The sequence below is a fragment of the Vicia villosa genome, linkage group LG4, assembly GCF_029867415.1.
Source record: "Vicia villosa cultivar HV-30 ecotype Madison, WI linkage group LG4, Vvil1.0, whole genome shotgun sequence".
Classification (NCBI taxonomy): Eukaryota; Viridiplantae; Streptophyta; class Magnoliopsida; order Fabales; family Fabaceae; genus Vicia; species Vicia villosa.
The window spans coordinates 36,101,836-36,129,393 of NC_081183.1; the positions used below are offsets into that span (position 1 = coordinate 36,101,836).

The following is a 27,558-nucleotide window of genomic DNA, read 5'->3' on the forward strand; positions in this document are numbered from 1 at the left end:
AGCAGGGTCCGCTCAACGACCCACCAGCGGCCTGTGGCAGTAGCGAACTACGTTGGGACCTCTGCTTAGCGGACTAGCTCCGCTTAGCGATCCCTTTTATTTTTTTGAAAAACGAACAACATCCGCTTAGCGAGCCAGGGGCCGCTTAGCAGACGTGCGATTCTACAGATTCTCAGGTCTGTGACAGACTTGCGATTTCACACATCCACCACTACAAACCGTTTCTAAACATCATTTACAGGTATAAAATCATCACAAACATCATCATACATCATCAAACATCAATAAAATACATTTATCAATCAACAATTCATGCAATCTCATCAATTTCCCTAAACCTAACAATCCCAATCCCAATATACTCAATCGAATCGAATCATATCTTAATCCATTCTATCACCTATAATCGCATAATAGAAATTAACCGGAAGAGTCCCCCTACCTTGGTTAAAGATTCTTGAAACTCTTCTTCTTCCCTTCTCCTCTTTCACGTATTTTTTCTTTCTCATACATTTTTGCTCCTTTTTGCTTATACTTTTCTCTTTTTCACAATTACTCTATGTTATGAAAAATAGAATATAACTTTAGTAAAAGGCCTAACCATCACACCTCCTTTTTACTAACCACATCAAGCCCAATTATTTCATTCACAATTTCTCAATAATCCCATTAATTTAATTAATTCCAATAATCAACTTAAATCTTAATTAAATTAATTTATGAAATTATGGGGTGTTACAAGCATCATCTCCAAACATGAGACATGTGAGGCGAGGACTATTTCTAGAGATGCATATAGGTTTCTAATAGGCACTTCGTTCAACATCTGATATGGTAATAGAGAGTTTTTACATCCAGATGATGAAAAGGTAGAGAGAACGGGTACCTTTTGCGAAGGTCATGAGAAGACTTGAAAGATGTCTTTTTTCATATAATTAACAAGGATGAGAAAGTGAACGATGCATGATAAACTAGATATAATCAAAGAAATTCAAAGTTCGGAAGTCAGGATTTTAGGAGATCTTAATCAACATGATCAAATATCTTCTTCAAATCAAGTATGATATCAACATCTCTATTTTTCTTCATTAACTTCCGCATAAAATAGATAACTCATTGCAAAATAATAATATTATCAGATAAGCTAAAAAAACAACTTTAGTAAGGACCAATGAAAAAATCAACTAAAGGTAAAAGACAAATAACAAATACTTTCTTAATGATGAGAGATCAAACCTTGACGGTCAAAAGTAAAGACAATTAACAAATATACCAAAAATCGTTAAGGACCGAGGGACTCACCTTGATCAGAATAATCGATTTTAAACCTTGAAATTAAACTATTAAAATAAACAAAAATAAATATATTTAAGTAGATATAACTTTACTTTAAAAAAAAATTAATTAAATTAAATTCATTTTGATAAAAAAATAAATAAAGGTGTGGGACATGTGTGTAAATTCCTGGACCTAGAGGAACATGTCTGAAGCGTAAGCTGTGAGTTAGTACAACAAACAGTCGTTGAATCGGAAGGGACTACACAAGAAGACACAGACAGCACAGCACAATCATGGCATCCTCTGATCCCAACAAGTTGTTAACCAAAGCTGATAAACTGTATGTATATTCATCTTCTCTTTCATTTCTCTATTTTATCATTATCCTCATCCAGATCGTGTTTCAACCTCAGATTCCACCCACCAATTCTAGTTACAGTAACGATTTTGATTCTAATGTGATCCAATTTCAATCCAACAATCAATTTTATGAGTATATTATTTGATATCATGTAATTTGATCTCAAACATGTTGAACTGTTGTGTGTGGTTATGTTTTTTTTTATATAAAACCTTAAAAGTTGTGTTTTTTTTGTCTCTTTTTCAGAACAAAACTCAGTCTCACTAGGTGGAGTGCTGATTGGAAGACTGCTACTGGTCTTTATGAGCAGGCTGGTAACTATTACTTTCTCCGTTTCTAAACGACTGTCGTTTTATTAAATAAAATTTGTTTATGTAGAAATGATTGTTATTTTTTCAATTGTGTCATTTAATTATTACTCTGTACGCTACTTCCAACGCATTAGTAAGGTTAATTTAGGAAAAATGTAATGTTTTATGATAATATTATTGCATTATTTAATCTGTGCGCGAAAATGTTATACGACAATCATTTTAAAACAGAGGGAGTATTATTGAACCATTTCTATTCTTTGTGCAAGCATTCTTGTTGATTGCGGATCACGCGAAATAGCTGTTTGTTCGAATTCTGCTAAATTATAGCACTATTTGATAATTATAACATTGTGGAAAGCATGTCTAACTTAACTTTTTTTAAGGAGAATATTGCGTGTTGATGATAAATCTAATGAACTCTTTTTGGTCTGGTGTAGCTATTGGGTTTAGAGCTTCCAAGAATCATGAGAAAGCCAAGTTGGCTTTTGAGAAAGCTTCGCAAGGACAAGAGATGCTTTCTTCGTATCCTTATATTTTTCTTTGATTTTGTTTATGTTGTTGTCTCCTTCATCTTCTTCCGTTATTAATGGTAAAACTTTTCTTGGTCCTCTATGATGTTATCGGATTCACATTGTTAAACTGTTGCCTTTTGTTTGTCCTTGACGAGTTAACCAGACCTTGGGATGCAGCTAAGCTCATGGAATCTGCTGCTGCTCTGGCCAAGGAACTGAGCAACTGGAGAGAAGTTGGAGACTTCTATCAAAAGGCATCTCAGTTGTACATGGAGTGCGGTAGACCACAACCTGCATCGGACGCTCTTGCAAAGGGAGCTCGGTAATTGTAATGTTTACCCTCTCGTTTTGCAGTTAAAAGTATGATAATTGTGATATGTTGAAGTAGAGTAATCAACTAAACATTAGCATATGTTAAATCTCTATCTTTTATCATCACCATCCATTTGTCATAGTACTTTTCCCTCTATGCAGTGCTTTGGAAGATACCTTGCCTGAAGAAGCTATTCAGTTATATACAGATGCTTGTACAATTCTGGAAGACGATGATAAGGATCAGATGGCGTTTGATCTATACCGTGCTGTAACTAGTGTTTATATAAAACTTGAGAAGTAAGTACTATAAAAGTTAAGACTGTTTACATTCTTATGGTTTGTAGAGTATGAAGCATAACCTATCTTCGTGCACTGTATCTAACGCTAAAGGTAGCGTGTGATAAATAGGTTAAAACAGATGATACGTGTGTTCTGTTCTATATTTGGTGTTACTAAAAATTCAACGGAATGGAACGTAAGTAATTGTATATTGACCGAAATATTTGTCTTGGGCATGGTTTTGATACACAGATATACAGATGCCGCATCTTCCCTGTTGAGATTGGGCTTGGCAGCTGACAAATGCAATGCTACCAATAGTCAATCCAAGGTTTGGAATAATATATAATTTTTTTTCTGTATTCTGTAGGGCTGCCAAACTTGTGAATTCGACTAGAATCCATATTGTTTATACGCATTTTTCGTTTGTGTAACCTCTCCAAGATAGTCCTTTCACAAATCCAAGACTAAAGTTTGTGTTACCTATTATTCTTAACACGCGCTACTCACTTATTTTATAAGCATTTTTCTATCGTGCCAAAGTACTAAAACTGTTTTTTTGATGAACTTTCTCTCGCGTATGTTATCATTTTTCTATCGTGCCAAAGTACTAAAACTATTTTTTTGATGAATGCAGGCTTATCTTAGTGCCATTATTGTCTACCTTTATGCTCACGACTTTCAGCAAGCAGAGAAGTGTTATAATGACTGCTCTCAGTAAGCTTCTATTTCCTCTTTGTTCCGCTGTCCTGTATCTTAACGAAGTGTAACCTCAACCATCATCAACACGTGATATATGAATCGTTATAAACACAACTCTGTAATTTATCATATGCTCCATGGAATCTGTTAATCAGATTGATTATTGATGATAAAATGTGTGAAAATGCTGTGGTGTCTGTAGGATTGAAGCTTTTCTCAAAAGTGACCACAATCGCTGCGCTAGCAAGTTTCTTGCTGCTTACACAGATGGAGACGTCGACGAAATCAAAAAAATTGCTCAGTCTAGTGGTGTTAACCATCTTGACCATGCAGTGAGTGATTTAGCATATATGTAGTTATTTAATTTTCAGTTCTCACTGTTTTAAGGGTTATATATGTGGACTCAACTTTGTATGATATGGTGTAAATCATTTGCAGATCATTCGGCTCGCAAGGAAACTTCCAACTGGCGACGTGAGTGCATTAAAGACTGCCACGGCCGAAGATGACGAGGAACCACTGGACGAAAATGACCTGACTTAACTTCTAGTAGTGTTCTATTTATACAGCATTGGTGCAGAACCTATTACTAGTTGATGAGTGAATTGAATTGTTTGGTGTATATTGATTTTTGTATAAAAATATACTGTTCTTTTTACTGGGTATATATATGCATATTGAAATTGAAATGCAGGTAATAAGAGGGATGTTATTCAATCAATCTAAATGATATATCACTTAGATTTTAGATTTTATGTATGTTGATATTTGGTTAGTGGCACTAATGATCACTTATTAGTTGCTATTAAAAAACATGTTAGTTGCTAATTAGCCTGTATGTTTATAACTGTTACAATGATGGTAGTTTTAATGTGTTTCGGAGACAACAAAAAAGTTTGGAGTCAAATCTTATTCTCACAACACATTCAATACAAATTATATAAAACCAAGAAACCACCAACAAACTTCACTTTTCATCATTCTCTTCCATCCAAAACCAAGAAAACAAACCCAAGAACACAAATCTCTCTCTCTTTCTCTCCCATTCTCTCTCTGCCATGGAAAACACCAACCACTATCCTCATTTCCTCATCATCACACTCATCTTCTTCACAACCTTCACACCATGCACTAGCTCCACAACCACCACCAACACCACACCATCATCAGCAACACCATCTCCACCATTGCCAACTCAAGAACTAAACAACATTCTTGACGCACTCATAGGCTCAGGAGACACAACCATAACCAAATGGCTAAGCATCTTATCAATGTCAAACCCATCACTAAGCCTAACACTCTTCATCCCTCAACAAACACTCTCACCATCCTCCACACTAGACCCCTTCACTTTCCCATACCATATCGTCCCACAACGTCTCTCCTTCGCCGACCTCCTCCTCCTCCCTCGCTACTCCCGCCTCCCCACTCTCCTCCCCGGTAAAACCATCGCCATCACCGATAACTCCATCGGCAACTTCACCATCGACGATGTCCTCCTCACTCATCCTGATCTTTATAACACTTCTTCGCTCGCTGTTCATGGCATTGAGAGGCTTCTTGATTACTCTACCTTTGGTGATGATGCATCCATGATGCCTAATTCGCCTAACTTTTTGCCCGTCGGAGAAACATGGAAGTCGGACGCGTTCTCGGCCGCCGTTAGTATCTTCTTGTTGGTTATATGTTTTGTTCTTCAACAACTCATCTTCTTTGTGTAATACATCGATCAATGCGGATACATGTTGAGTTTTTCTTTCTTTTTTTTGCTTTCTTGAATGCATGTATATGATTTTGTAGTGTATAATATTCAAGAATGTGATTGAAATTTTATTAGAATTTTACTAATGTTTTCATACTTAGTGTATATATGTTTTGATGGTTTTGAATGTTAATAATTTTGTGTATGAAATTGATTTTAGTTTAATAGTAGAGTTTTGAGTTTTTATCTCTAGGATTGATTTAGTTTTAGAGTTATTGTTTAATCTGTTTTTGATAAATATATTTATATATTTAAATGCAAAACTTAGCATTCCGAGTTACTTTTTTAGTCTGTATCAATTTTATAAAATCAACTTTTGGTAGGAAGTAATCAAAATTATTTGGAAAATAGTTTTTAATATTAAAGGTTGTTCTTTTATCATTACTGCACTTGCTCACGTTTGAAAGCTTCGCAATGAGAATAGTTTGAGATTTAGTAAATCAATCTTAGGAAGAAAGATATGATGTATGTGAGTTGGTTTGGATCGAGTTATAAATGGGTTGAGTTCTATGGTCATGCATAATATAAAAATAATAACTTTTATTAATTTTTTCAATTCTAAAAAAAATTGTGACACAATTAAATTTAATTACACACATTTTCAAATTTTAAACTAGACGACACATATCATATAATATAATGTCTAATAAATTAAAAATCCATATACCATCATAACATTTAGTAATAGTAGCAAATTCTGAAAGAAAAAAAAAAACATGTAATTTTTATAAAATCATAAGTTAAAAATGCACAAAAACAAAATAAGCAATAACACTTAATTTTAAAGTTATATAAATTAATTTGTCAAATACTATCGATACAGTAGAAAAATTGGTCCTGAATGAAAAATTAGAAAAAATTCTACTCCCTCCGTTTTTTATTATAAGTCGTTTTGGAAAAAAAAATTATATTTAAATATAAGTCGTTTTGCAATTTCAATGGATAATTAATGTTATTTTTCCTATTATATTCTTAAATATTTATTATTCTCTTTCCATTCAATTATATAAATTTATCTTCCACATGTCATTAATGAAGGATAATTTTGTAAAAACCTTCATAATTTATCATTTTCATACAACAATTATTATTTTTCTTAATCTGTGTGAAAAGTCTAAAACGACTTATAATAAAAAACGGAGGGAGTAATCAGTATTCGTAATTTAATTTTGCTTTTTCATTTAAAATAATAAAAATATAAAAAAAGTATTAATTCCACATTAATGGATCTACAAGTTCAAAAACTCAAATTCAATACCCAAATTAAAGTTATATAAATTCAAAAACTCAAATTCAATACTCGAACTACTAAATATATACAGGTTGTCGCAGGTTGGATCAGATACACCTGAAAATGAATAGATTTGAATAATTATTGATTTGGTTAGATTTAGATTAGGAGGTTTGCGGATAAACCAGTGAACAGTCTTAATTAGAGAAACAAAAATTTAAAAAAAAAAAAAAGACTATTTAAGCACAATGAGTAAAAAAAACTCAATAAAAGTCAACTTTCATACAAAAATCTGAAGACTAAATCAGAGAACAAGTAACCTCTATCGACTACGTGGCATGTGCAACTTATAAAATTGAAACACAGGTAATGGTAATATAAGACATGAAAGACATGTGAAAGTTTTTATTATTTTATTTCATCTCCACTACCAAACTATGAAGCACGGATACCTCTAAGAATAGGCGTGTCACGGTGTCCGACACTTATATGACACCCGTACGACACGTGTCGGAAAAGTCAGATAAGTGTCGGAAAAGTCAAACAAGTGTCTCCCAATTTTTTTTTTATTGTTTCGACACTCTTTAAATCGATGTCGGACATTCGTATGACACTCGTACAACACGTGTCGAACAATTCAAACAAAGTTTTCAAAAATATTTGTTGTCAACGTACCTTACACATCTTTTAGACATGTATTGAAAAAATATTATCAATGAAAAATTAAAGACATTAATTTTCATTAGAACATTTTTAACATTTTTAATAATATAATAGATAGATAATTGAAGCTTAAATTCTATCGTATATATAGCGATGTCAGTGTCCTATGTTTTTGATATTATCGATATCGAAGTGTCTGTGTCGTGTCGTGTTGCGGTGCCCGTGTCGGAGTCCATGCTTCATAGCTACCGAGTCATAATTTTGATTGATCTAAAATCTACAAAATTGATAATTCATTATGATTAAAAAAAAAACTTGTTATTTAGTTCTTTTCATAAAATTCAAAGACTCGTCAACCAAATGACTTAGAGGTCTTTCTTAATCTCTATACCATATTTAAGACTACAAAACATAGAAGAACAATTGTTAATGATTATATGAAGATTCAAGTTGTCTTTGCTTATCTCTTTTCATTGTCTTCTAAGTATCTTGAAGAGTGGTTGTTAATGATTCCACACCGATCCAAGTTGTTTTATGTTGGGAGTCTATTTTAGAAATTCGGTGGTGCGTGAGAGATGCATGGAATAGGTTAAGAAATTCTCATCTTTTTACTACCCGGCGCATTTTTCCCACCATTTTCACCTCCGCCTCTCTCACTCCCATGCTTATGAACCAACTCTTAAACTATAAGCCTCCTGATATGATTTAAACCTCCAACACTATTTGACTACCCGAGAAATATTGAACTCCAGTATCCTTCTCACCCCAATCCCCATAGTCTTGACCAAGATAGACTTTACTAGTGCATCTTGTGAAGCTTCCAAGGTTCCTCATTTTCCCCAAAGAAAATATTCTAAAAGAAATTTAATTTTAGAAATATTTATAGGATTGATCACCTTGTCACATTACTTGAAGACTTTAAATATTTCAATTATATTTGGATAGTTGATGTATCATGAAGTTTGAAGCAGTTGAATCAAATATGAAAAGGAGAAAAAAGTTAAATAAGAGACAAGAAGCATCTTTTGAAGTCCTCTATTTTGAAGGTCAGCATAAAATGAAGATGAAGATAGTTCATATAAATATCCTTCGAAAGAAGAAGAGATTGATAAAAATATAAAAAGCAATAAGCTTTGAGTGGGCTAAATCGCAGTCAACGTTGATCCTTCTATTTGAGTTAGTCAAAGCTTTAGTTTAAGCAATGAAGTAGCTAAGACTTAAGCCAAGATGTTCCGAATGTATGCCTATTCCATTTCAATAGTATATAGCTAAGGAGATTTTAAAATTTCTATCAAGACAAGTTTATCTTATCGGAAGATCCTTAAGACGAGAAAAAAAGATGTATCCAATCATATTTGAATGTATTATGATTTTTTTATATAAGATTTATTGTTTACTAACTTTACTTGTGTAGCAAGTTAGATCCTAGATCATCGTAATTGACATAATCATTCCTCTTTCTACCCTTAATTTTCTTGTAGTATACCTAATTCATTGTAATTATTTACAGGGTATAGTGTATTTATAAGAGTTCCCTGATCCCTAGGGTTTTCTTGGAAAAGGTCTTTGTCCACCTAGTCAAGAGGTGGACAATTGAATCCCTATTTCTAAGAGAAACGTGGGTCGGTAATGATTGTGACTTTTCTTTATGCAAAACACGTGTTATCCCACATTTCTTATCTCTAGGGCGAGGAAAACATAGGGGAGAGACAATACCTCCCTTCATGCAGCGTTGCCCTTTCTTAGGGTGGTCCCAAGTTGTCGCCCTAGGCAAGGTTATATGCAGATATAACACTACACTTACTAATAATTATTTCAGAATACTTTTACTATACACTTACTGATATTTCATTTAAGTCATTTTCAAGCATAGATCCTCCATCATTTTCCAAGTATCGCAGACTAGAAACGTGTTGACGACTACATTGAGGATTTGCCTCGTGCATGCCAGTTTATCCCACTCAGGGTTAAGCTGGTGACTAAGTCTTACAAATTTTTTTATCATATCCTAAAAGATGATATATATTTCACAACGTACGGTGAGCACCGTCAAACACGACTGTTGGAAGCGATATTCTAGTACTCTTGATGTTTGGCTTGTGGGACTCTACTTATGTACCTACATCTAATTGAGCAAGTACTTAAACAGTTTGGATATTTGCATGGTATGCCTAGGGACTCCATAATTTTTTCTCCTGCCACTGTCCTCCATAGAAAAGTCGATGCAATATTTGCATACTACGATGAACATCTGATGTCAGCAGTGTGTTAATTCCTCGTCTATGGAGTATGATATACAATTGCATTCAATAATTTTATAGTGTGTCTCATCCTTACATGACACAAGGGTCAAAAAGAGATCCCCCTAAGACAGCTTAATTAGGAGTTACTATAAAATGATTAGACAAGGGCGGGCCATGCCATAGATGTATTGTCGATATGTCACCGTATTATTGCTATCGAGAGAGAGGTCATAGCTAGATAAGAGTTTTAAGAAGACACTCATGAGAAGACAATCTTAGTTGAGGCACGACATGTATTGCAAGTATAGGAGGTAGAGGAGGAACAAGAGTGCTAGATATACACAGTAGTAGTTGTATTTTTATTTATATTATGTAAACAATTTGAAAATTTGTATGGTTAATTGTTTTTTATGAATAACAAATGTATAATTTTTGAACGAGTTTATGAAAATTTGATTTTAGTTATGTCTTACTTAAGTGTATGGTTTATTGTGTGAATAATGAATGCAGTTATGTCTTACTTAAGTGTGTGGTATATTGTGTGAATAATGAAAGCACTGCCAAATGATATGAAAATTTCTTCCTAAATACCGTCAAAAAGGTTCATAATTCTATCCAGGAATATGTCCAAATTTTGAAATCCGGATGCACCCTATTGTTCTAAATAAATACTCAAACCATGCATAAAATTATGCACCCTATTGTTCTAAGTAAATACTTAAATCATACATAAGATTATGTCAAAATTTTAAAATCTGAATTCATCTATGTTTAACACGCACAAGCAAAACACACATACAATATTACTTTAAGAGTGAAACAGGAGATTAAAATCCAGACTAATATTTTTTATTGGATGTGTATCTTTCAGATGAATAAAATTCTGTATAATTGGTGCGTCCAAATTTTAAAATCTAAATAGTGGGATACTTGGGATTTCATAGGGTTAGTGATCCCTACATGGAGTGTACTGAACACAATACTCAAATTTTCCATCGCATTTGAAGGCAGATAAAATTGGGCCAAAATGATAATCTCGACTGACTAGATGCCTATTTTATATAAATTTTAAAATTTTGTATAAGTAAAATAAATAGAAAAATACTTATTAAAATAAAATTATCATACACAAGTATATTCAAGTAAAATATATTGAATTGTGAGTAATGCAAATAGTATTCATTAAATATTACAACTGGAAAAAAAAAATGTATTGAGTAGAGTTCTTTTATTGTAACAGTTGCATTTTGTTTATGTGTATATACATAATTTAGAGAGAAAGGAAACAAAATGTAAAACCTAAATCCACTAAAAGCTTAAAGGCTTGACCTTAAAAAGCCAAATCCAAGGAAGATTTAACAGGGTCAATGGCAAAATGCATCTGTAATTGGGTCAATGATAATTGTAGGCAAGTACCAAAATTTTATCTAGGCTTCTTTCACCCAGAAACTTCATCAGTTTGATTTATCGCTAAAAGAATGAACCTAACTTGTGACTAAATTGAAAGTCAGAAAGAATTGAGATCTTATTCTTGTTCTACCTACAAACTTTTCTGGATCTCATCCATTAGTGACATCAATGTCGTTTTCCACTCAGAGCACTGTGAGTCCAAGATAAGTAACTTGCGCAACAAGTTTAGCTCGTCAAGACTTGCCTTTTGTAGTATTGGTTTCATCTCTTCAAGAGAATGACAACTTCCTCCTATATTGTTATCCTTTGTATGATCAATCAAATTGATACCGAAAACTTTGATGTTGACGTTATTATCTAAAGGGCTACTTGAACAACATAGGACGTTACAGTTATCGATGACACTGCCTGGAGATGTAGGGAAAACTTTGTGATTCCAATACTCTGCACACTGATGACCGGGATCTTGACCTTCAATGGCCTGAAAATGTTCGTTGGAACATAAGTGAACATATTCAAGAAGCTGCCCAAAAACATAAATAAGAGTCATGTGTTTACATTACCTGAATAATGGACGGCGAAAGGAAGCCAAACATTCTAAGACCGTTAATGCTGTTCAGAAGCTCTAAGGAAGGAAGTTCACGTTCACCTCGATTCCTTCGCTCAATAACTTCATTATGAAGTCGTTTTAGAACTGATTCCCAACACTTATCTGCTGAGGTGTCTGTAAAAGTGTCGCTCGGACATTCTTCCATTGTAACCTGAAACATTTAATGGAAGTAAGAAAGAAATATACTTGAACTTGAAATAGGGTGCGTTCAAATAGCACTACTTTAATTTATTTTCACTTTATAAGACTCCTAATCCAAAACAAATAGGGAAACAAGGTCAACAAGTATGATACCTTGAAAAGAGGGCCAAGAAGTCCAGCATCAATGACTTCAGAAACATAGCTACATATTCTTGTTGGATTGAGTATATTAAAGAAATTAACTCGACTCTTGAATCCTTCAAAAGTAAAACAATTTAAAGTTAAACTTCCAAGTATTTAATCAATGGTAAAATCTAAGAACGGAAAAGATCTGACAACAGCATACCTTTTGGATATATTGCATTCTTACTGGACCATGGCTTTCCATGAACAACAGATCCCAAACTTATAGGCTTGACAGAAGCACCAAAAATTTGCATTAGGCAGCTCTCTTGCGTCAAAGATATACTCGTATTTTCACACGCAATTTTGGGTTTCTTTCTTGATTCTGAATCAATTTGCAGATCCATCTCATATTTTCCACCATCGGATGTACAAGAATAGTGAATAATATCCCTTGAACATGATGAAACTTCTGTCTTCACAACAGAAAATGAACGCGATAGGTCACCGATACCAACAAGTTCCATGTTGTTTTGTTCCTTTTTGCTCTCTAAAGAGCTTACTTTTTCCTCTGGTGAATCACCTTTCTCTTGATGGTTCTCAGCAATATGCAGCAAATGCTTTTCATTTCCACCAGATATAAGATCAAGGTTCAAATCTAGAGAAGCTGCGTGGTCCGCCGTATCTTTGTCTACAATTATTTTATTGTCATTATCACTATCTATACTTTCATTTGGTGCACTAAGAGTTATAGGGTGAGATTCGCACTGCATCGGCTCTGACGAAACATTAATATTTGAACTATCCTTGGTTTCTCCGAGACCTTTGTCTCCCTCCACCTCGTTGGCCTCAGCAGAAACCATTCCGAAGTTTCTATTTTCCCATAATTCGAGAGCATGTGAATCTCCTTCTAGTGCTTCAAGCAATTTGTTTAGCTCATTCATATTATGTCGAAGTAGAACAAATCTTTTGTCCATTTCGCATGAGCAGAGCGAACTTGCGTGCTTAAGACAGGAATATCTATCAGGAGAGCACTCACAACCTACAGCAGATAGGTATAAGTCATAGAAACAAGAGAAGCATTCTTTTTCTGTATGCAAATCAAAGTCATTGGCCATCTTCCGCAAATTAAAATGATTTGGAAGACAGGCTAGCCTCTCTTCTTCCATCCTTATCCTTGCCTGTCACAAAAATGGGTAACCGTAAATAAGGAATCAGATTTCTGCGCAGTAACTAAACAAAATTATTCTAAAAAATAAATAGAAACTAAATCATTCTAAAAATGCTACCTTAAATGCATTAGTAAGAACTCCATCTTTCCCACATACGCTTTTCCATTTCAAGTTTTTTGGACTTTCCTTTCCGTGAAGAGTTAACTCTGCAAGGGCTCGTATAGCTTCTAATGATGATCCAAATAAGAGCTTGTCATGTGACAATGATGTCTTACGGCGTTGTAAACTGTATAGCTCAACAGCATTCAGGCCATGCATTAACCAATCAACAGGAGCTACATTCACTGCTTCTGCACAGTTGAAACCACAATTGAACCCAGAGTGGTACCCCCTTGGAAAGGTAATGACAAATTCCCCAGAATGCTGAACAGTGCGATAAACGGGAACTCCCTCAGATTGAAGAATTGATGGAGATAATTGAGTAACCTGCTCAAGGATGAAAAATCAAAATTTCGCTAAAGCAAACGTCATCGATAAAATATACATTTTACACATGGAACCAATAAAGTATCGCTAAAGCAACCAACAACTAAAAGTACTAGCCAACAACTGAAACGATAATGATTAAGGAAGGTACAAGTCATAGCATTATACCAGATCATTGAGTAGATTAGGTTGTTCTTCAAACAAATCAGGCAAGTGCTTCTTCATTGCATCTTCAAAAGGAGAAGCATGGCTTCCAGGTACTCCATACCATATTTTGGGGTCACCCCAGTGTAGATAATTAAGCGAATAGAGGTGATGATCCTCAACATGCTGTTACAAGCAGGAAATGGTGACAATGTGTTATCTTTCTAGGAAACTATTTGGGTTGGAAAGTAAAATTCAAGATAAAGCCACGCTATTTTCTATTTTGAATGGCAAAGACACGCTATTATAAAGGTAAATAAAAATTGATAATATTTCATGCCGTATCTTAAACTTTGCGTGTTCATCGCTTACCCAGCAAAATGATGAAAAGCACATGCCAACATACAGCCATGGAACTAGTACTCCTGAGATGTCACTTCCTTCGAAACTTAGTACAGAACCTGGTAGTCGTGGGAAGTTATTTAGATTCCAACCAGAAAGGGCATACTGATCCAGATAACCCTTAGTTAAGGATGATGATGCCTTAGGAAAACCACTTCCAAATACTCCAGTTTCCAAGTCGGCTCCATAAAACACCTAGAATACAAGTGTGTCATTTATTTTGTTTGCACAATTACGAAACAACAAAGAATGATAAGAAATAATACCTCAACTTCATCAGTTGGTTGCTCGACTATCCGCCAGTATTCACCTTCAATTTCCTCCTCGGAGGGCTCCGGTCTCTTTTGGCGGTTAATATCACTGAGTTTGTCGCCATCGTTGGCATCTTTCAACCCAAAGTAGCATTCCTTAAAGTAACTAGCATACTGCTGAAAGTCTTTAAACGTGAAATCCGACCCTGATTGGAATCCGTATTTCTCTTCAGCTTCACAAGCTTTATTAGCCTCAGAAGCAGAATTGGAAACTCTCCTACATGTTCCTGTTTTGGAGTTCTTTCTACGTTTTCGTTTCCTTCCCCTACTTTTTTTCCTCATAGGTTCTCTATTTTGAAGTAAATCAATTTGCTGAATACGAGTCGAAAACTCAGCATTTTCCCATATATCTTTCTCCTTAAGAAGACAAGGTGGAACCCAGCAAGCTGGAGGGACAATCCTACATATGCCATACGGTTCAGCTAGGGGGCGTATCTTCGCAATATAACTCAGAGTATCTTCAAACTCCTACCCAAAAAAAAAAGAGTAAATATAAGAAACCATAGTTATTATACAAAGCACAATAGTACTGCCATATAAACAATATGAAGATGGCTATAAAAAATTTAAAAAAAGTACTTCGATAGTCGGATGAAACACAGGTGCTTCGTCTATTATTGGCCGACATGGCTCTGCTGGATCCCATCTAGCAGATATCTGCAACATGAAAACAATAATCCAACATAAGAATAGCAAGAAAAATACAAATCATTGTTCACGCATGCTCAACACAGCAAACCTAACAACATACCTTTTTACTTCTCAGACTTTCAGAAGCCTCGAGTGCATTGTTCTTTTTCGGCTTATGCCGAAGAGGACCATCCTAAAATTCATGTAAAAACTCTAAATTAACAATTGCTATGCTACTCAAATTACTTTGCATAAGAACCCAATTCCATTAAAAGAAATAGCAATCAAACACAACAAAACAACGATTTCGAATAAAAAACACAAAGAGATGACCAAATGGTTAAGAGATACCAATATCACATATCAAAGGCATTACATGAAAAATTTCTAAACTTTTCAAACCCTATTAGAGAAAAAAACTCATATATCTATAGAAAAATATCAAGGGTTTAGAAAGAGGATCATCAATTAATCCAGAAACATAGATACAATGTTGTAAACAGAACAAAACACAAAAAACAACAAACAATTTTCCAAATACCCTAAACAAGAATAACAAGATCATCAACAATTGTGATCCACAAAATCAAGGATAAGAGATTCATAATATAACATAAAATCTATAGATATAAAAATTCTAAACAGATCATACATTATTAGGGTTTGAAAATCAAACCTCTTTAGCATCAGAATTTGCATCCAATTTCAACTGTTCCATTCAATGAAAGATTTTGATATAAAAAATCAAATTGAATATAAATTATCTATCCCTGCAACAAAAGAAAAAATCAAACACCCTTTAAACCAACATCATCATCATAATCATCAAAGTTTCACAAATGATCAAAAAAACAAAACCCAGAAACGGTTTTCAACTTCTCTTATAGCAAAATAACTGTCCACAAAAAAACTTTCAAGGAAAAAAACAAAAAGATTAAATTTTTACAAAAAAAGAAAAAAAATGAAGAAATTATGATACGCACCCAATGTAGCAAAAGAGAGTTTTGGGTTACTTGGAGGTTGTGATTTGCGTATAAATTGAATAAAGGGAAAATTTTCATGAGGGAAATTAACAGAGTGAAGAAAACCTAAATGCAAATTGAATTTGCATGTGTGTGGAAATTTGTGTGAGAAGTTCTAACAAATTACCTAAAAATTGGCAATAAAATACTATAAAGTATGAAAAATATATCTTATGAGTTTTGGAATCTAATGCTCATATATTGTACCTGAAAATAAAAACTGAAAATTAGAAATAGGAATTGACTAAGTAAAAGAATTTTATTTATTTTAAATTTTAATAGGTTGATTGATAATAGGTGATAAAGGAAATACATTAAAGTTGTTAAATAGAAAATATGGAATATATAATTTGTAGGGTTGAGAATAGGATAGTTTATAAAAAATTAAAAAAAAAAACAGAACCTAACCATATTAAATAACTTAACTATTTTTCTTTGTTTTTTAAATTGAATTAATGTTTTTTAAATATTTAAAATCAAATCAAATTGTAATTAATCAAACTAAAATTGAAATATTTAAGTCGAAGTTAATTAATAAAGGAGAAAACTTACCTACAATTTTAGTTGTAATTTTTACTATTTTTAAGTGTATAATTTCTTCACATATGCAATTTTCTTCTATTTTTATTTTCTAAATGATATTTAAATATACTTATCATATTTTTATTAAAAAATAGTAAAAAAATACTTTTAAAAAATTGTATCTAAATTTTCTCCTTAATCAAATATACATATTCATGGTTCTAACAAGAAACCGAATTGCATAACACTTTAATTAAGGGTCCGCTTGTTTTGGCTTTTTAAAAAAAATGATTTTTATAGTGTTACATAATTTTGTGAAAAAAAAATTTACAAATAAACTTTTTATAAAAGCTTCAAATGAAAATTTGGTTTGAATAGTTATTCTTAAAATGTGATTTTAGATATTTCATCTATTTATGAAAAAAAATTGAATATCAAAATTTCAAAAAATCACTTAATTTTGAAGCTATTTCAAATAGATTTTCATAAAAATCATTTTTGAAATATAACTTTTTGAAAAAATTAAGATTTTGACTAAGTTTTGGTCTTCAATAATGTATGTTTATGTTATAGAATGTCAAAATTAGTGTTTCATTTTAGAAAAAACGAATATAAAAAAACTTGTAATATTTTGAAAAACAGTTTTAGAAAATCTATTTTAAAAAATACAAAGAAAAAATCCATTTTTTTAAAGCTGAAACAAACAGGCCCTAAAAAATACTACTAGGAACAACATCACAGAATCTACTCCATGTAGATATTGAGGTGTTAAGAAGAGGGCCCCAACTGAAGAAATCTAGTAAAGACGGCTTGATCATGCCTGTAACTGAGAAAGAAGTTTGGACTGCTCTCAATAGCATTGGTGACCCAAAGGCTCCAGGTTTAGATGATTTTAATTCCAAATTCTTTAAGGTCACTTGGAACATCATCAAAGTGAATTTGATGGAAGCTATCCAAGAGTTCTTTGTGCACAAACAACTCTATGCAATTGTGAATTGTGTTATTCTCACACTCATCCCCAATACCCCAGAGGCAAAAAGTGTGAAAGAGTTAAGGCCTACTGCATGTTGTACGACAATTTACAAAATCATTTCTAACGTGCTGACAACTAGGCTCACTAGAGTGATTAATGAGATTGTGGGTAATAACCAGTCAGCATCCTAATGGCACATGAGTTATTGAGAGGATACGACCGAAAATTCATATCCCCTAGATGTGCCATTAAAATGGACATCTAGAAAGCGTATGACATGGTGGAATGGCCTGCATTGGAAATCCAAAGGTGTCTGAATAGTTTGAAGAAAAAGCCTGGCTTCAATTTCCACCCAAGATGCGAAAAGCTCCACATCACTAATATCAGTTTCGCAGACGATTTCATCCTGTTCAGCAGAGGATACATCACTTATGTCAACATCTTATTGGGTGAGTTCAAGATATTTTCACAAGCCACTGGTTTGGTAGCCCACCCTACAAAATGTAAGTTGTACTTTGGTGGAGTTCAGGTTAAGGGCAGACAAGATATTATGTTGGCTACAGGATTTCTGGAAGGCGGATTACCTTTCAAATACTTGGGTGTTCCCTTCTCAAGCAGGAAACTCACCATACAACAATGTTAACCATTGATTAAGAGAATAGTTTTTAAAATAAAGCGCTGGTCAGCAAAGCTTCTAAGCTACGCGGGTCGTTGTCAGCTGATTAAAAGCGTGTTTTTTGCTATAACAACCTATTGGATGCAGATCTTCCCACTTCCACAAAAAGTGATCAAACAAATTGAAGCGACTTGTCATAGATATCTTTGAAGTGGAACAGATGAGATCAGTAGGAAATCACCCATTTCATGGGAAAAATGCGGGAATAGAAAATTGTATGAGGCTTAAACATCACCTCTTTGCAATGTTGGAACAAGACAACAATAGGAAAATTACTGTGAAATATTCATATTAAGTTTGACACGATGTGGATTCGCTGGCTTGATACGTACTACCTTAAGGGTTGCGATATCTTACAATGGCAGGTAACCTCTAACTGCTCATGGATACTGAAAAAAATTATCAAAAGTAGAGATAACTTGGTTAGTACTGATTATTAGTCTGATGTTGTTGAAAAGAAAAAGTATAAAACAGGCCTGATGTATAAAGCTTTGCATGGTGTGTATGAACAAGTTGCATGGAAAAATATCTTGTTCAACAATCATTCAAGACCACGAGCCATATTCACTTTGTGGATGGCGCTTATGGAACGATTACCAACAAAAGAGAGATTGACAAAATTTGGAATTATCACGGATCGCAAATGTTGCTACTGTGATCATGATGAGACCATGAACCACCTTTTTTTTAATGCAGTGAGACTAATACAATTTGGCGAGCTATTCTACATTGGCTACAAATCAATAGACAACCAAAGGTATGGACACAGGAGATTGAGTGGATCACTAAGGAAACAAATAAGAAAGGTATTCATAGACAACTTCTAAAGATTGCACTGGCAGAAACAATTTATGAGGTATGGGATAAAAGGAACAATAGCATTTTTGCACAAAATGACTTGGAATCAAAAGTTACCGATAGAATTATACACATCATTAGAGTGAGATGTAGTATGTATAGAAAATTAAGCATACAATTTTAATCTATATGCTTAATTAGGTTTTATTAGAATCCTGAATCCAATTAGATCAGTATGTACTTCACTTTTTTTTTTGTTAATGAGAATTAATGCTCTGATTCCAAAAAAAAAAACTACTAACAATTCAATACATTTTAGTTAGAAGTAACTAAACTATTTTGGTTTAATTTTTTAAATTTTTTGCTAGGATTTAATTCAGTTCGATATGATTTGTTTGTCTTAATCATACTATGAACCACCCTTGTTGAGAAATTATTCTCACCTCAATTCTTGAAAATAAGGGTGAAAATCTTATTTTGTATTAATAATTATTTTTGTTAGATCTTAAAAAATTAATGAGACAAAAATTAATAAAAATCAAATTTACTTACAAATATGTTTGTGCTTGTTCACACTTTATACAAAATACAAAGAGAATGTTAGTAGTGATTGACTTGTTAAATTAGAAGTTTTACTTATTCAAAAAAATTGAGAGTGTTGTTTATTTGTCTCTCTCCTTTGTTTAATATATGTTTAGTAGACTCTACAAAAACTCAATTCCAAAGAACTGTTTGGCCATTTGAGATTTTTTTAAAAAAAATAACTATATTTTTCAACAAAATTTCTCGAATAACCATTTCTTTTCAACCAAATTTCTTGAATAACCATCTTTTTTTTCATTAATTTCGAAAGTACTCATATTTCAAACAAAAAAAATTTATAACGTAGAGCATTAGTCAATTTAATTGACAATTCCGTGAACAAATCAAAGTCCTAATCAATTGAATTGACGACTGCACTATGCCTAAATAATTTAATCGGCGGCTATGTACAAGTCTTAAGAACAGTCGCCAATTTAACTAGCTCTTATGTGTTGCATATTTTTTTAATCTAATTAATTAATAAAAATTGAATAAAAACTAATAATATTTAATTTAAATTGGATTACATACGAGAATATTTTTTACAACGACCTTTTTGATCATACATGACACCAATTCCACGCCTCTATGTACCATTTCTCATACCAGTTTATGTTGATTCATCTCAGGTGTTCAATACGAGGTCCCCGAAACATCATCATCACTAGATTTTCTAATAAATTCTTATAATTCTACGTAGTCTTGTGTATATTGATGTGTTGCTTTAACTGAGTTGATTGTCCATGTCATTGTAGTTGGCATGGGCGAAGCCAGCACTCGGCAGGGTCGGGCAGCTGCCCGGGCTCTTTCTTCCCAGCGCAACTATATTTCTCCACAACCTCCGATCCGAGTCGCCGGCATCGCTTCCTGCCATTCCAAAGAAACTATCACCGCCTACAAACAACATCTCTTCAGCACCGATAACACCATCTTTTAATTTGTCTTATGTTAATTTTTTTGGTTTATTAATTGTCTGTATTTGTTTGTGATGTAGTTGATTTGAGTAAGAGAGATTAAAAGAATTTGTTTGATTTTGTTAACAATGAAGAAGAAGGAAGGGAGAGAAATAAGCTTGTGAAATGGAAAGGGGAAATGGGTTTTTACATTACCGCAATATGTTGTTTCTGTAATAGAATATATGTGGGTTTGGTTTTTCTTTATTATTATTATAAATTATAATAACCGCCACATGTCAAACACACATTTGCTCTTAATAAAAGGCTTTGAAAAAGTCAAAATGTCATTCTTTTCTATGGCAACGTAAAAAAAATGAGAAAAGAAAAGGGATAAATGGTAAAGTGGGGTGGGGTGGGGTGGAAGGATCTCGTTGGTTCTTCCTTTTTCTGAATTATGTTTTTTCTTTTTAATTTTTAAATTAACTCTTTTTTTAAGGGTTTGAGAAAATTTAGGTTTTAGTTTTTTTTTATTTGTTTATATGATCTTATGTATTTTTTTATTACACTCTTAATTTATTTAGTTCAAATTTTAGTTAACTCTTTTTAATCAATTTGGCTATTTTAATTAATTTAATTATTTGAACTTATGTTTTTTTTTTGCTTAATTAATTTAGTTTAGATTAAATTTCATTTATTCTCCTTCAATTATTATTTTAAAAATATAAAAATATAAAAATATCTCTTCTTTTGTTTCAATTATGGATAGTGATAATTTGAAGTTGATTTTAGTTTTATTGATATGAGGTTAGTGTGAATTTGAAGTTCATTTTAGTCTCAATATTATTAGGTTTGTGAGAATTTGAAGTTTGATTTTAGTTTTGGGATTGTTATGGTGGTAATTCAAATTCATAAACCTCTTCTTGTAATGATTTAAATTCATAAACCTAAGAACAAGTTTTTTGTTACAACAAATTGGAGTTTATTTTAATTTTAATTTAACAGTTTAACTTTGTTTGATTATAGAAAGGTAGGGAGTGAATAGCATAAAGAATTAGGGTTTTACAAGATCAGGTTCCAAGAGTGTTAATAAGGTTTGTGAAAATTGTGTAAATTTTGCTCCAAATCATTAACTTGTGAAATTTTAAGAGTGCTTGATTTATATGAAATAAATCTACTAGATATCAAAGGGTGGTATGTTTTGTATGATATGTGTGACAACAGAGTTGCTATGTTGCATGATTGCTCTGTGTTTTTTTTAAAAGATTATTCCATTCTTTTTAATATTGGTGAATTTATATTCTGTTCAAATAAATATAGTTGTCATGTTAGATGTTCAAATAAATATAGTTGTCATGTTAGATGAAACTGTGGATTATGTCAAGTTTTTAAGGCTTCAAGGGAAGGTAAACGACTACTTTTCTCCTTATTACTCCTGTCCTAATTTGTAATTACTCATATTTTTGTTTATCTATGTTTTTTAATTCTCACTTTACGGAATTCCATTAGTTATGTTTCAGCTTATGTGAATTTGCGGTCTTTAAAATTTTGCCCAGGCTTCATAATTTTTCTAGCTTCGCCACTGGTAGTTGGGTCGTGCTATTTGGATTGATGGAGTTATTGGTGAGCAGCTTGATCGATTAAATGACGATATTGATGTGAATGCTTCGTTGGGAGAAAGGAAAAAATTGTTGTTGTGGTGTTTTGTTATAAAAGTGTTTTTTAGTTTTTAAAACTTAAAAATTAAAAAACTTATTTGGTGTCTAATTTTTATAAAATTATTTTTACAAATTATTCACTATTTAATAGTTTAAAATTAAAAAATTAAAATAGATTTTAGAAATTTTGGTTTTTTAATTTTGAAAATTAAAAAGAAAAAAAATAAAATGATACATTTTTTACTAATGGTAAATTTATAATATTGTTCAACTTCAAAATAGTTTTTAAAAGTAAGAATTAAAAACTAAAACTCATTCAAATAAATTCTTAATTTTTCAATTATTTTTTTCATTAATTAAAAAATAATTATAGTATAACTAGAACAAAAAGTGACTTCCTCCTCAAATCCTTACTTTGCATCCATCAAATTTAATTATTTAAATTTAAATAATTTAATTTGTATCTACTCATATTTAATATTATGAGATATATATTTATGAAGTCATTAAGAAACTAACCTAAAAATATGTATGTGACTCAATTTAAAAAAAAAAATTTACACCGGAATCATTCACAAATTTAAAATGTAGAAATATCTTTTTAAAATAATTATATGGAGATTAAAAAAAGAAATTGAGAATCTTTGCTATGGCAGATTTCAATGTTAAAAGACGTGTAAATATTCTGCTTGAACATTATTTTAGGACTAAAATATGTTGAACTTTTCTCTTATATTGTTGTAATTGATTTTTCTATTATTTTGAAACCATAATGTTACGGCATTCGAATTAAATTAATTTATTTTATATTATTTTATTATGGATCAAATCTTTTTCAACGAAATAAGATAGGTCAAATCAATGTTAACATGCTAAATAAAGTAATCAACAAAAGAAATATTAAAAAGATAAGAAGAAAATAAAAAGGAAAGCTTGGATGTATCCCAAAAAAAAAAAAGGAAGAGAAAGATAGTAACCCGCTTTAACGCACGCAGTATTAATGGAAAAGTGGTGAAACAAACAAAACTAACAACCAACCAACCAAACTTGAACCATCATGTAGCTTCACAACATAAGCACACTAAAAGATAATCCCATGATGTTTGTTGATCAAATTTTCATCTTATGTTCGATTAAAAAATAAGTAAGGGAATTGCTTCTCTCGCACTCACTAATAGAAAAGTTCGAAAGTGTCTTTACAAATTTAGAAGTGTCTTTTTAAGCGTATTTCACACTAAATATATGCGTAAATAAGTCACATCTCTCTTTTTTACATGAAAATAGTTTGGAGACGCACTTCCGTATTCATCTTATATGCAACTCATGCTTTTATAATTGAGACACTCATTTTATCAAAAATTGATCGGGAGATGCATCTATGTAGCAGATTACGAATATACACTTATGTATTCACTCTAGACAATAAAATTTGACTTTTTTAGAAAGACGCTGATGTAATAGACCATGTGATATAACTATACTATCATAATAAATTTTTTATAAATAAAATCATACACTTAATGCATAAGATGAAAATGCCATGTATGAATGAATCAAATCCATAATACACTGAAAATAACAAAGTAACAAACGATAATAATATCCATAATACCTAATACACATACTATATTAATGCGTATGTTGGACCTCTTGTTCCTTCGCTGCATCTTGTATTGCGGTGTCGTTTGTGCCCGAGTAAGAATGACATCTACAATGTTCCTCTCAGGAAAGCCTTCAAAAAAGACTCCTTTGTTTATCCCCGCTCGCGCAAGATTCATAATAAGACGACATGCACACAACACATCAGTAACATGATCTGAACTATCATGTTCCTCCTCTAATATCTCGTCATGAGCTAGACTAGGAGGATCACCAAGAGCTTATGGTGTCATATAAGGATGTGACACTATGTAATACCACTGAACATAGGCGCATGCATAACTCGCTATGATACCTCGTGATTCACCTAGTACTATATGATTAAAGATTTAATCATACATGACATCTACATATCTACGGGCCACAACAAGAGGAGCAGAATTAGAAAGGTCTCTTGGACTAAACTGCATATACCCGAATTGGTGCATGACTCACTCAGGCAAATTTGGATACATCATACGTAACCTACAAGCCAACCATCTAGATTATAAGGCTATGTCATCCAAGGGACGCATTTTACGGTGATCGTGGTATGGCTAGAAGTGTATATCATATGCTATTGTACGGTCAAGATACACTTTGAAGGGCTCGGTCGCCTAATTTCCTTTGAGTGAGACGAATGCACAAGCATATGGCATATCCTTAGTGTAGGTATTAACATATGACCATCTAAATATGCGTGGAAAATGCTAGAGGATCCATACCTGAAAAATGGTACATATGAATTATTAGTAATGGCGTATCACAATTGTTATGAAAATGGAGCATAAATATTAAAGGATGCAAACAATTAATGCCAACAATGTGTAACTAGCTATCATTTATTTGGTCTTCCACATACAACCTTCAGCTAACTCAGAGTACAGGTAGACCTAACAAGCGGCCCCCAATTGTACTCATGAATCGGCTCCAAGTAAGTGAAGTATTTGAGGTAAACTACATCCATGTAATATGCACTCTTGTCCACAAATAAGAACATGCCAACCAAGTAAAACACGTATGCTCTCAATGAATATGCTTTATGTTGTATAATCTATTCATCATCATCATCTGCATGCTCTTCCACTGTCACCTGTTGTGCATATAACCTCTCCAAGAATCCAAATCTAGCATAACCCCCTATGGTGTTTTTTATCTCCTTCAAGGCATCCCCTGGGTCAGATTTAAAATAGGTCACCATCATCTCTAGTGCCTCGTCTCTAATAATTCTCGAGTGGTCTAGAAGTATTCCCTTGATCGGAAGATGGAGCAGGTATGACACATCGTCCAGTGTGACAAACATCCCACCGCGTGAAAGTTGAAAAGACGAAATCTCAAATCTCCATCTCTCAACGAATGCTGACAGCATACCATGGTTAATAATATAATAATCAGTCTCGCATAAGTCTTGTAATGCCCCAAACTGTTTTAGGATTACCGAATGACCCTACAAACCAACAAGGGTCTTTTCAGCATGTTTTGTCCTCACTCACACACATTCCAAGAAACTTCCCAAAAGGCACCCATTCAAATACTACTCCAAGTCAAGCACGCTTAATTGTGAAGTTCTTATCTGTTAGGCTACCTAACATAAGATGCATTTTGTTGGCATGAGTTGTACCAATCAATCCTTATAAGCCTTCCTTCAATTATGCAGTCTCATACCTGCACAGCCTCAGGATCACTCTCATTTTTATGTGAGTTAGGTGACCACTCCTCGCCCTCATCGGCCATGAGAGTGTTTCATTGTCATGCCTCATGCACCGACAACCACTTCTTCCCCTCGTTAATCTCAAGTGTTACATGCCCACCAGCTTCCGCTTGGTTTGTCCCTGAAACACATCGTATTGGAATATATCTGGCTCTGATACCATTTGTAACGCCCCAAATTGCTTTCAGGATTACGAACTAACTCCACAAACCAACACAGGTCTTTTCAACATGTTTTGTCCTCACTCACACGCATTACACAAAACTTCCTAGAAGGTCACCATCCAAATACTACTCCAAGTCAAACATGCTTAATTGTGAAGTTTTTATATGTTAGGCTACCAAAAAGAAGATGTATCTTGTTGGTATAGGTATTATCAATCAATTATCATAAGCCTTCCTTTAACTATAAAGTCCCATACCTGCACAACCTCAGGATCCCTCTCATTCCGATGTGAATTCGACGCCCACTCCTCACCCTCTTCAGCCTTCGGAGTGTCTCGTTGTCATGCTTCGTACACCGACAACCACTCCCCGCCCATTTTAGACTCGAGTGTTATAAGCCTCGCAACCCAGATAGCTGGATCACATTGTGAAACTACTACTCTTGAGGATGATGCAGACTAGCAATCTTCCAACCATGGTTGATGTATTTTAAAGCATCATGGTCTTGAAGAAAAAATAAATCATCGTAAAAAAATTTGAATATTATACGACATGTGTTTCGAAGAATAAATACAAATAAATTTTATCTCTCTCTCCCACACATGTCTGGAAACAAGGTCAGGATATAGAGGCAACAACGATAAGTCGTATGTTGAGCATCTTCAACATCACCCTTGTAATCTTTAGGCGCATTTGGCATTGTGGAGAATTGATTTATATCGTCGTACGAGCAAAGCTTCTCCAACAACATCCATGAAATCTTTAATTTTGGGCGTCAACTACGTTGGTTGTACCCCGATCCACCGTAATGTGAATTCACACTTTAGTGTCCTAAAGAGAGAACAAGACAAAAAGTAGAGAAACAATATAAATATATATATCTATATATATATATATATATTCTCCATTTAACAATTATGTCAGTAATCCCAATTAGGAATTAAATTTATAAATACATTAATTAAGTATTACCGCTGGCCGCAAGTAAATTTTAATCGTTTGTCCCCAGATATGTTGTTTAGGCAGCTTGATTGTCGGTTGACCTAAAGGATGAGGTCTTTGGCTTCAGAGATGGTTGGCCTTTAAAAGACATGCCCCCTCGTGGTTTGGATGGTCTGTCTCCTTTGGGCTTCAATCTCTCCCTCTTTCTAGGAGTTTGGGTTGCCTGGTGGTTTCAACCAGAGAAGTATGGAACCACTTTCAATTCATCCCACTCTCAAACAGGATCGAGGGTGTTTCTGTGGTGAATATGTCTAATTGGAGTATTGGACACTGATCGAATATGGATACCAGCAAGTCTTCTATCTGCATCTCTTGTGATGTCTTTCACTGGGCAACCCCAGTGGATCTCTGCTTTGTAATTTGGTTGTAGAAACCTTAGTGCATTAAGCGGAAATCCTATGATATTCGCAGGATGCATGCCGGTATTTGGTCGGCTCTTGATGTTAACTATGAATTTGCGATATTTGGTCCCCATAACTATGAACTTGCGATATCTTTCATCGGATTCCCTTTTGATTCTCTTGGTGATGACAGGAGGTCCGAGTGCCGAGAGGTCGGAGAGTGGATTCCAAGGCTTCTTACTAGATTACATGAATATCGTCTTCATACCCCGAAATAATGTTTGATCTAGATCTAAAGCCCTTTATTTCGCTGTTCTACAATTTTTTTAAAGGAATCATAGATCTCGACTGTGAGGACCGCAATGAGGTAATGAATTTGTGGTACCTTCTCTCATGGATCTTAGTGTCAGACTCTTTGTGCTATTCGGTTTTGAGATATGAAGGTGTAGTGAATAATGAAACCGAAAAAATGAACTTGATTTGTTG

The 27,558-nt window shown here is 33.3% G+C and overlaps 3 protein-coding genes across 4 annotated transcripts; 2 read left to right on the forward strand and 1 right to left on the reverse strand.

Annotated features, from left to right (window-relative positions):
- The first annotated feature begins 1,455 nt into the window (after positions 1-1,455).
- LOC131599056 (gamma-soluble NSF attachment protein-like) lies at positions 1,456-4,482 on the forward strand. Its single transcript, XM_058871558.1, has 9 exons — positions 1,456-1,618; positions 1,886-1,953; positions 2,391-2,475; positions 2,629-2,787; positions 2,940-3,077; positions 3,312-3,390; positions 3,697-3,776; positions 3,964-4,093; positions 4,200-4,482. The coding sequence occupies exons 1-9, from the start codon at positions 1,572-1,574 to the stop codon at positions 4,302-4,304; spliced, it is 891 nt and encodes a 296-aa protein (XP_058727541.1). The 5' UTR covers positions 1,456-1,571; the 3' UTR covers positions 4,305-4,482.
- A 337-nt stretch (positions 4,483-4,819) lies between these two features.
- Positions 4,820-5,485, forward strand: LOC131597069 (fasciclin-like arabinogalactan protein 21). The gene has a single exon (XM_058869785.1). It carries the CDS (start codon positions 4,820-4,822, stop codon positions 5,483-5,485), a length of 666 nt encoding a protein of 221 aa, XP_058725768.1.
- A 5,342-nt stretch (positions 5,486-10,827) lies between these two features.
- LOC131594706 (lysine-specific demethylase JMJ15-like) lies at positions 10,828-16,288 on the reverse strand. Of its 2 annotated transcripts, none has more exons than XM_058866900.1 (12): positions 16,242-16,288; positions 15,769-15,862; positions 15,214-15,285; positions 15,042-15,119; positions 14,418-14,930; positions 14,122-14,346; positions 13,774-13,935; positions 13,237-13,605; positions 12,171-13,128; positions 11,978-12,081; positions 11,637-11,834; positions 10,828-11,554 (listed from the first exon to the last, which is right to left on the reverse strand). In XM_058866900.1, the coding sequence occupies exons 2-12, from the start codon at positions 15,808-15,810 to the stop codon at positions 11,204-11,206; spliced, it is 3,072 nt and encodes a 1,023-aa protein (XP_058722883.1). In that variant the 5' UTR covers positions 15,811-15,862; positions 16,242-16,288; the 3' UTR covers positions 10,828-11,203. The 2 variants fall into 2 exon arrangements, with proteins under 2 accessions (XP_058722883.1, XP_058722882.1); XM_058866899.1 differs by lacking the exon at positions 16,242-16,288 and adding an exon at positions 16,076-16,235.
- Between the last annotated feature and the right edge of the window lie 11,270 nt (positions 16,289-27,558).

Bases quoted from the DNA above. Each gene is read 5' to 3' on its own strand.
- LOC131599056 (XM_058871558.1), top strand. From the start codon at position 1,572: ATGGCATCCTCTGATCCCAACAAGTTGTTAACCAAAGCTGATAAACT. The intron at 2,476-2,628 runs GTATCCTTATAT...CGAGTTAACCAG, and splicing joins GGACAAGAGATGCTTTCTTC to ACCTTGGGATGCAGCTAAGC. The intron at 4,094-4,199 runs GTGAGTGATTTA...AATCATTTGCAG, and splicing joins TTAACCATCTTGACCATGCA to ATCATTCGGCTCGCAAGGAA.
- LOC131597069 (XM_058869785.1), top strand. From the start codon at position 4,820: ATGGAAAACACCAACCACTATCCTCATTTCCTCATCATCACACTCATC.
- LOC131594706 (XM_058866900.1), bottom strand. From the start codon at position 15,810: ATGGAACAGTTGAAATTGGATGCAAATTCTGATGCTAAAGAG. The intron at 13,936-14,121 runs GTAAGCGATGAA...TGCTTGTAACAG, and splicing joins GCTTTTCATCATTTTGCTGG to CATGTTGAGGATCATCACCT. The intron at 12,082-12,170 runs GTATGCTGTTGT...TTACTTTTGAAG, and splicing joins GAATGCAATATATCCAAAAG to GATTCAAGAGTCGAGTTAAT.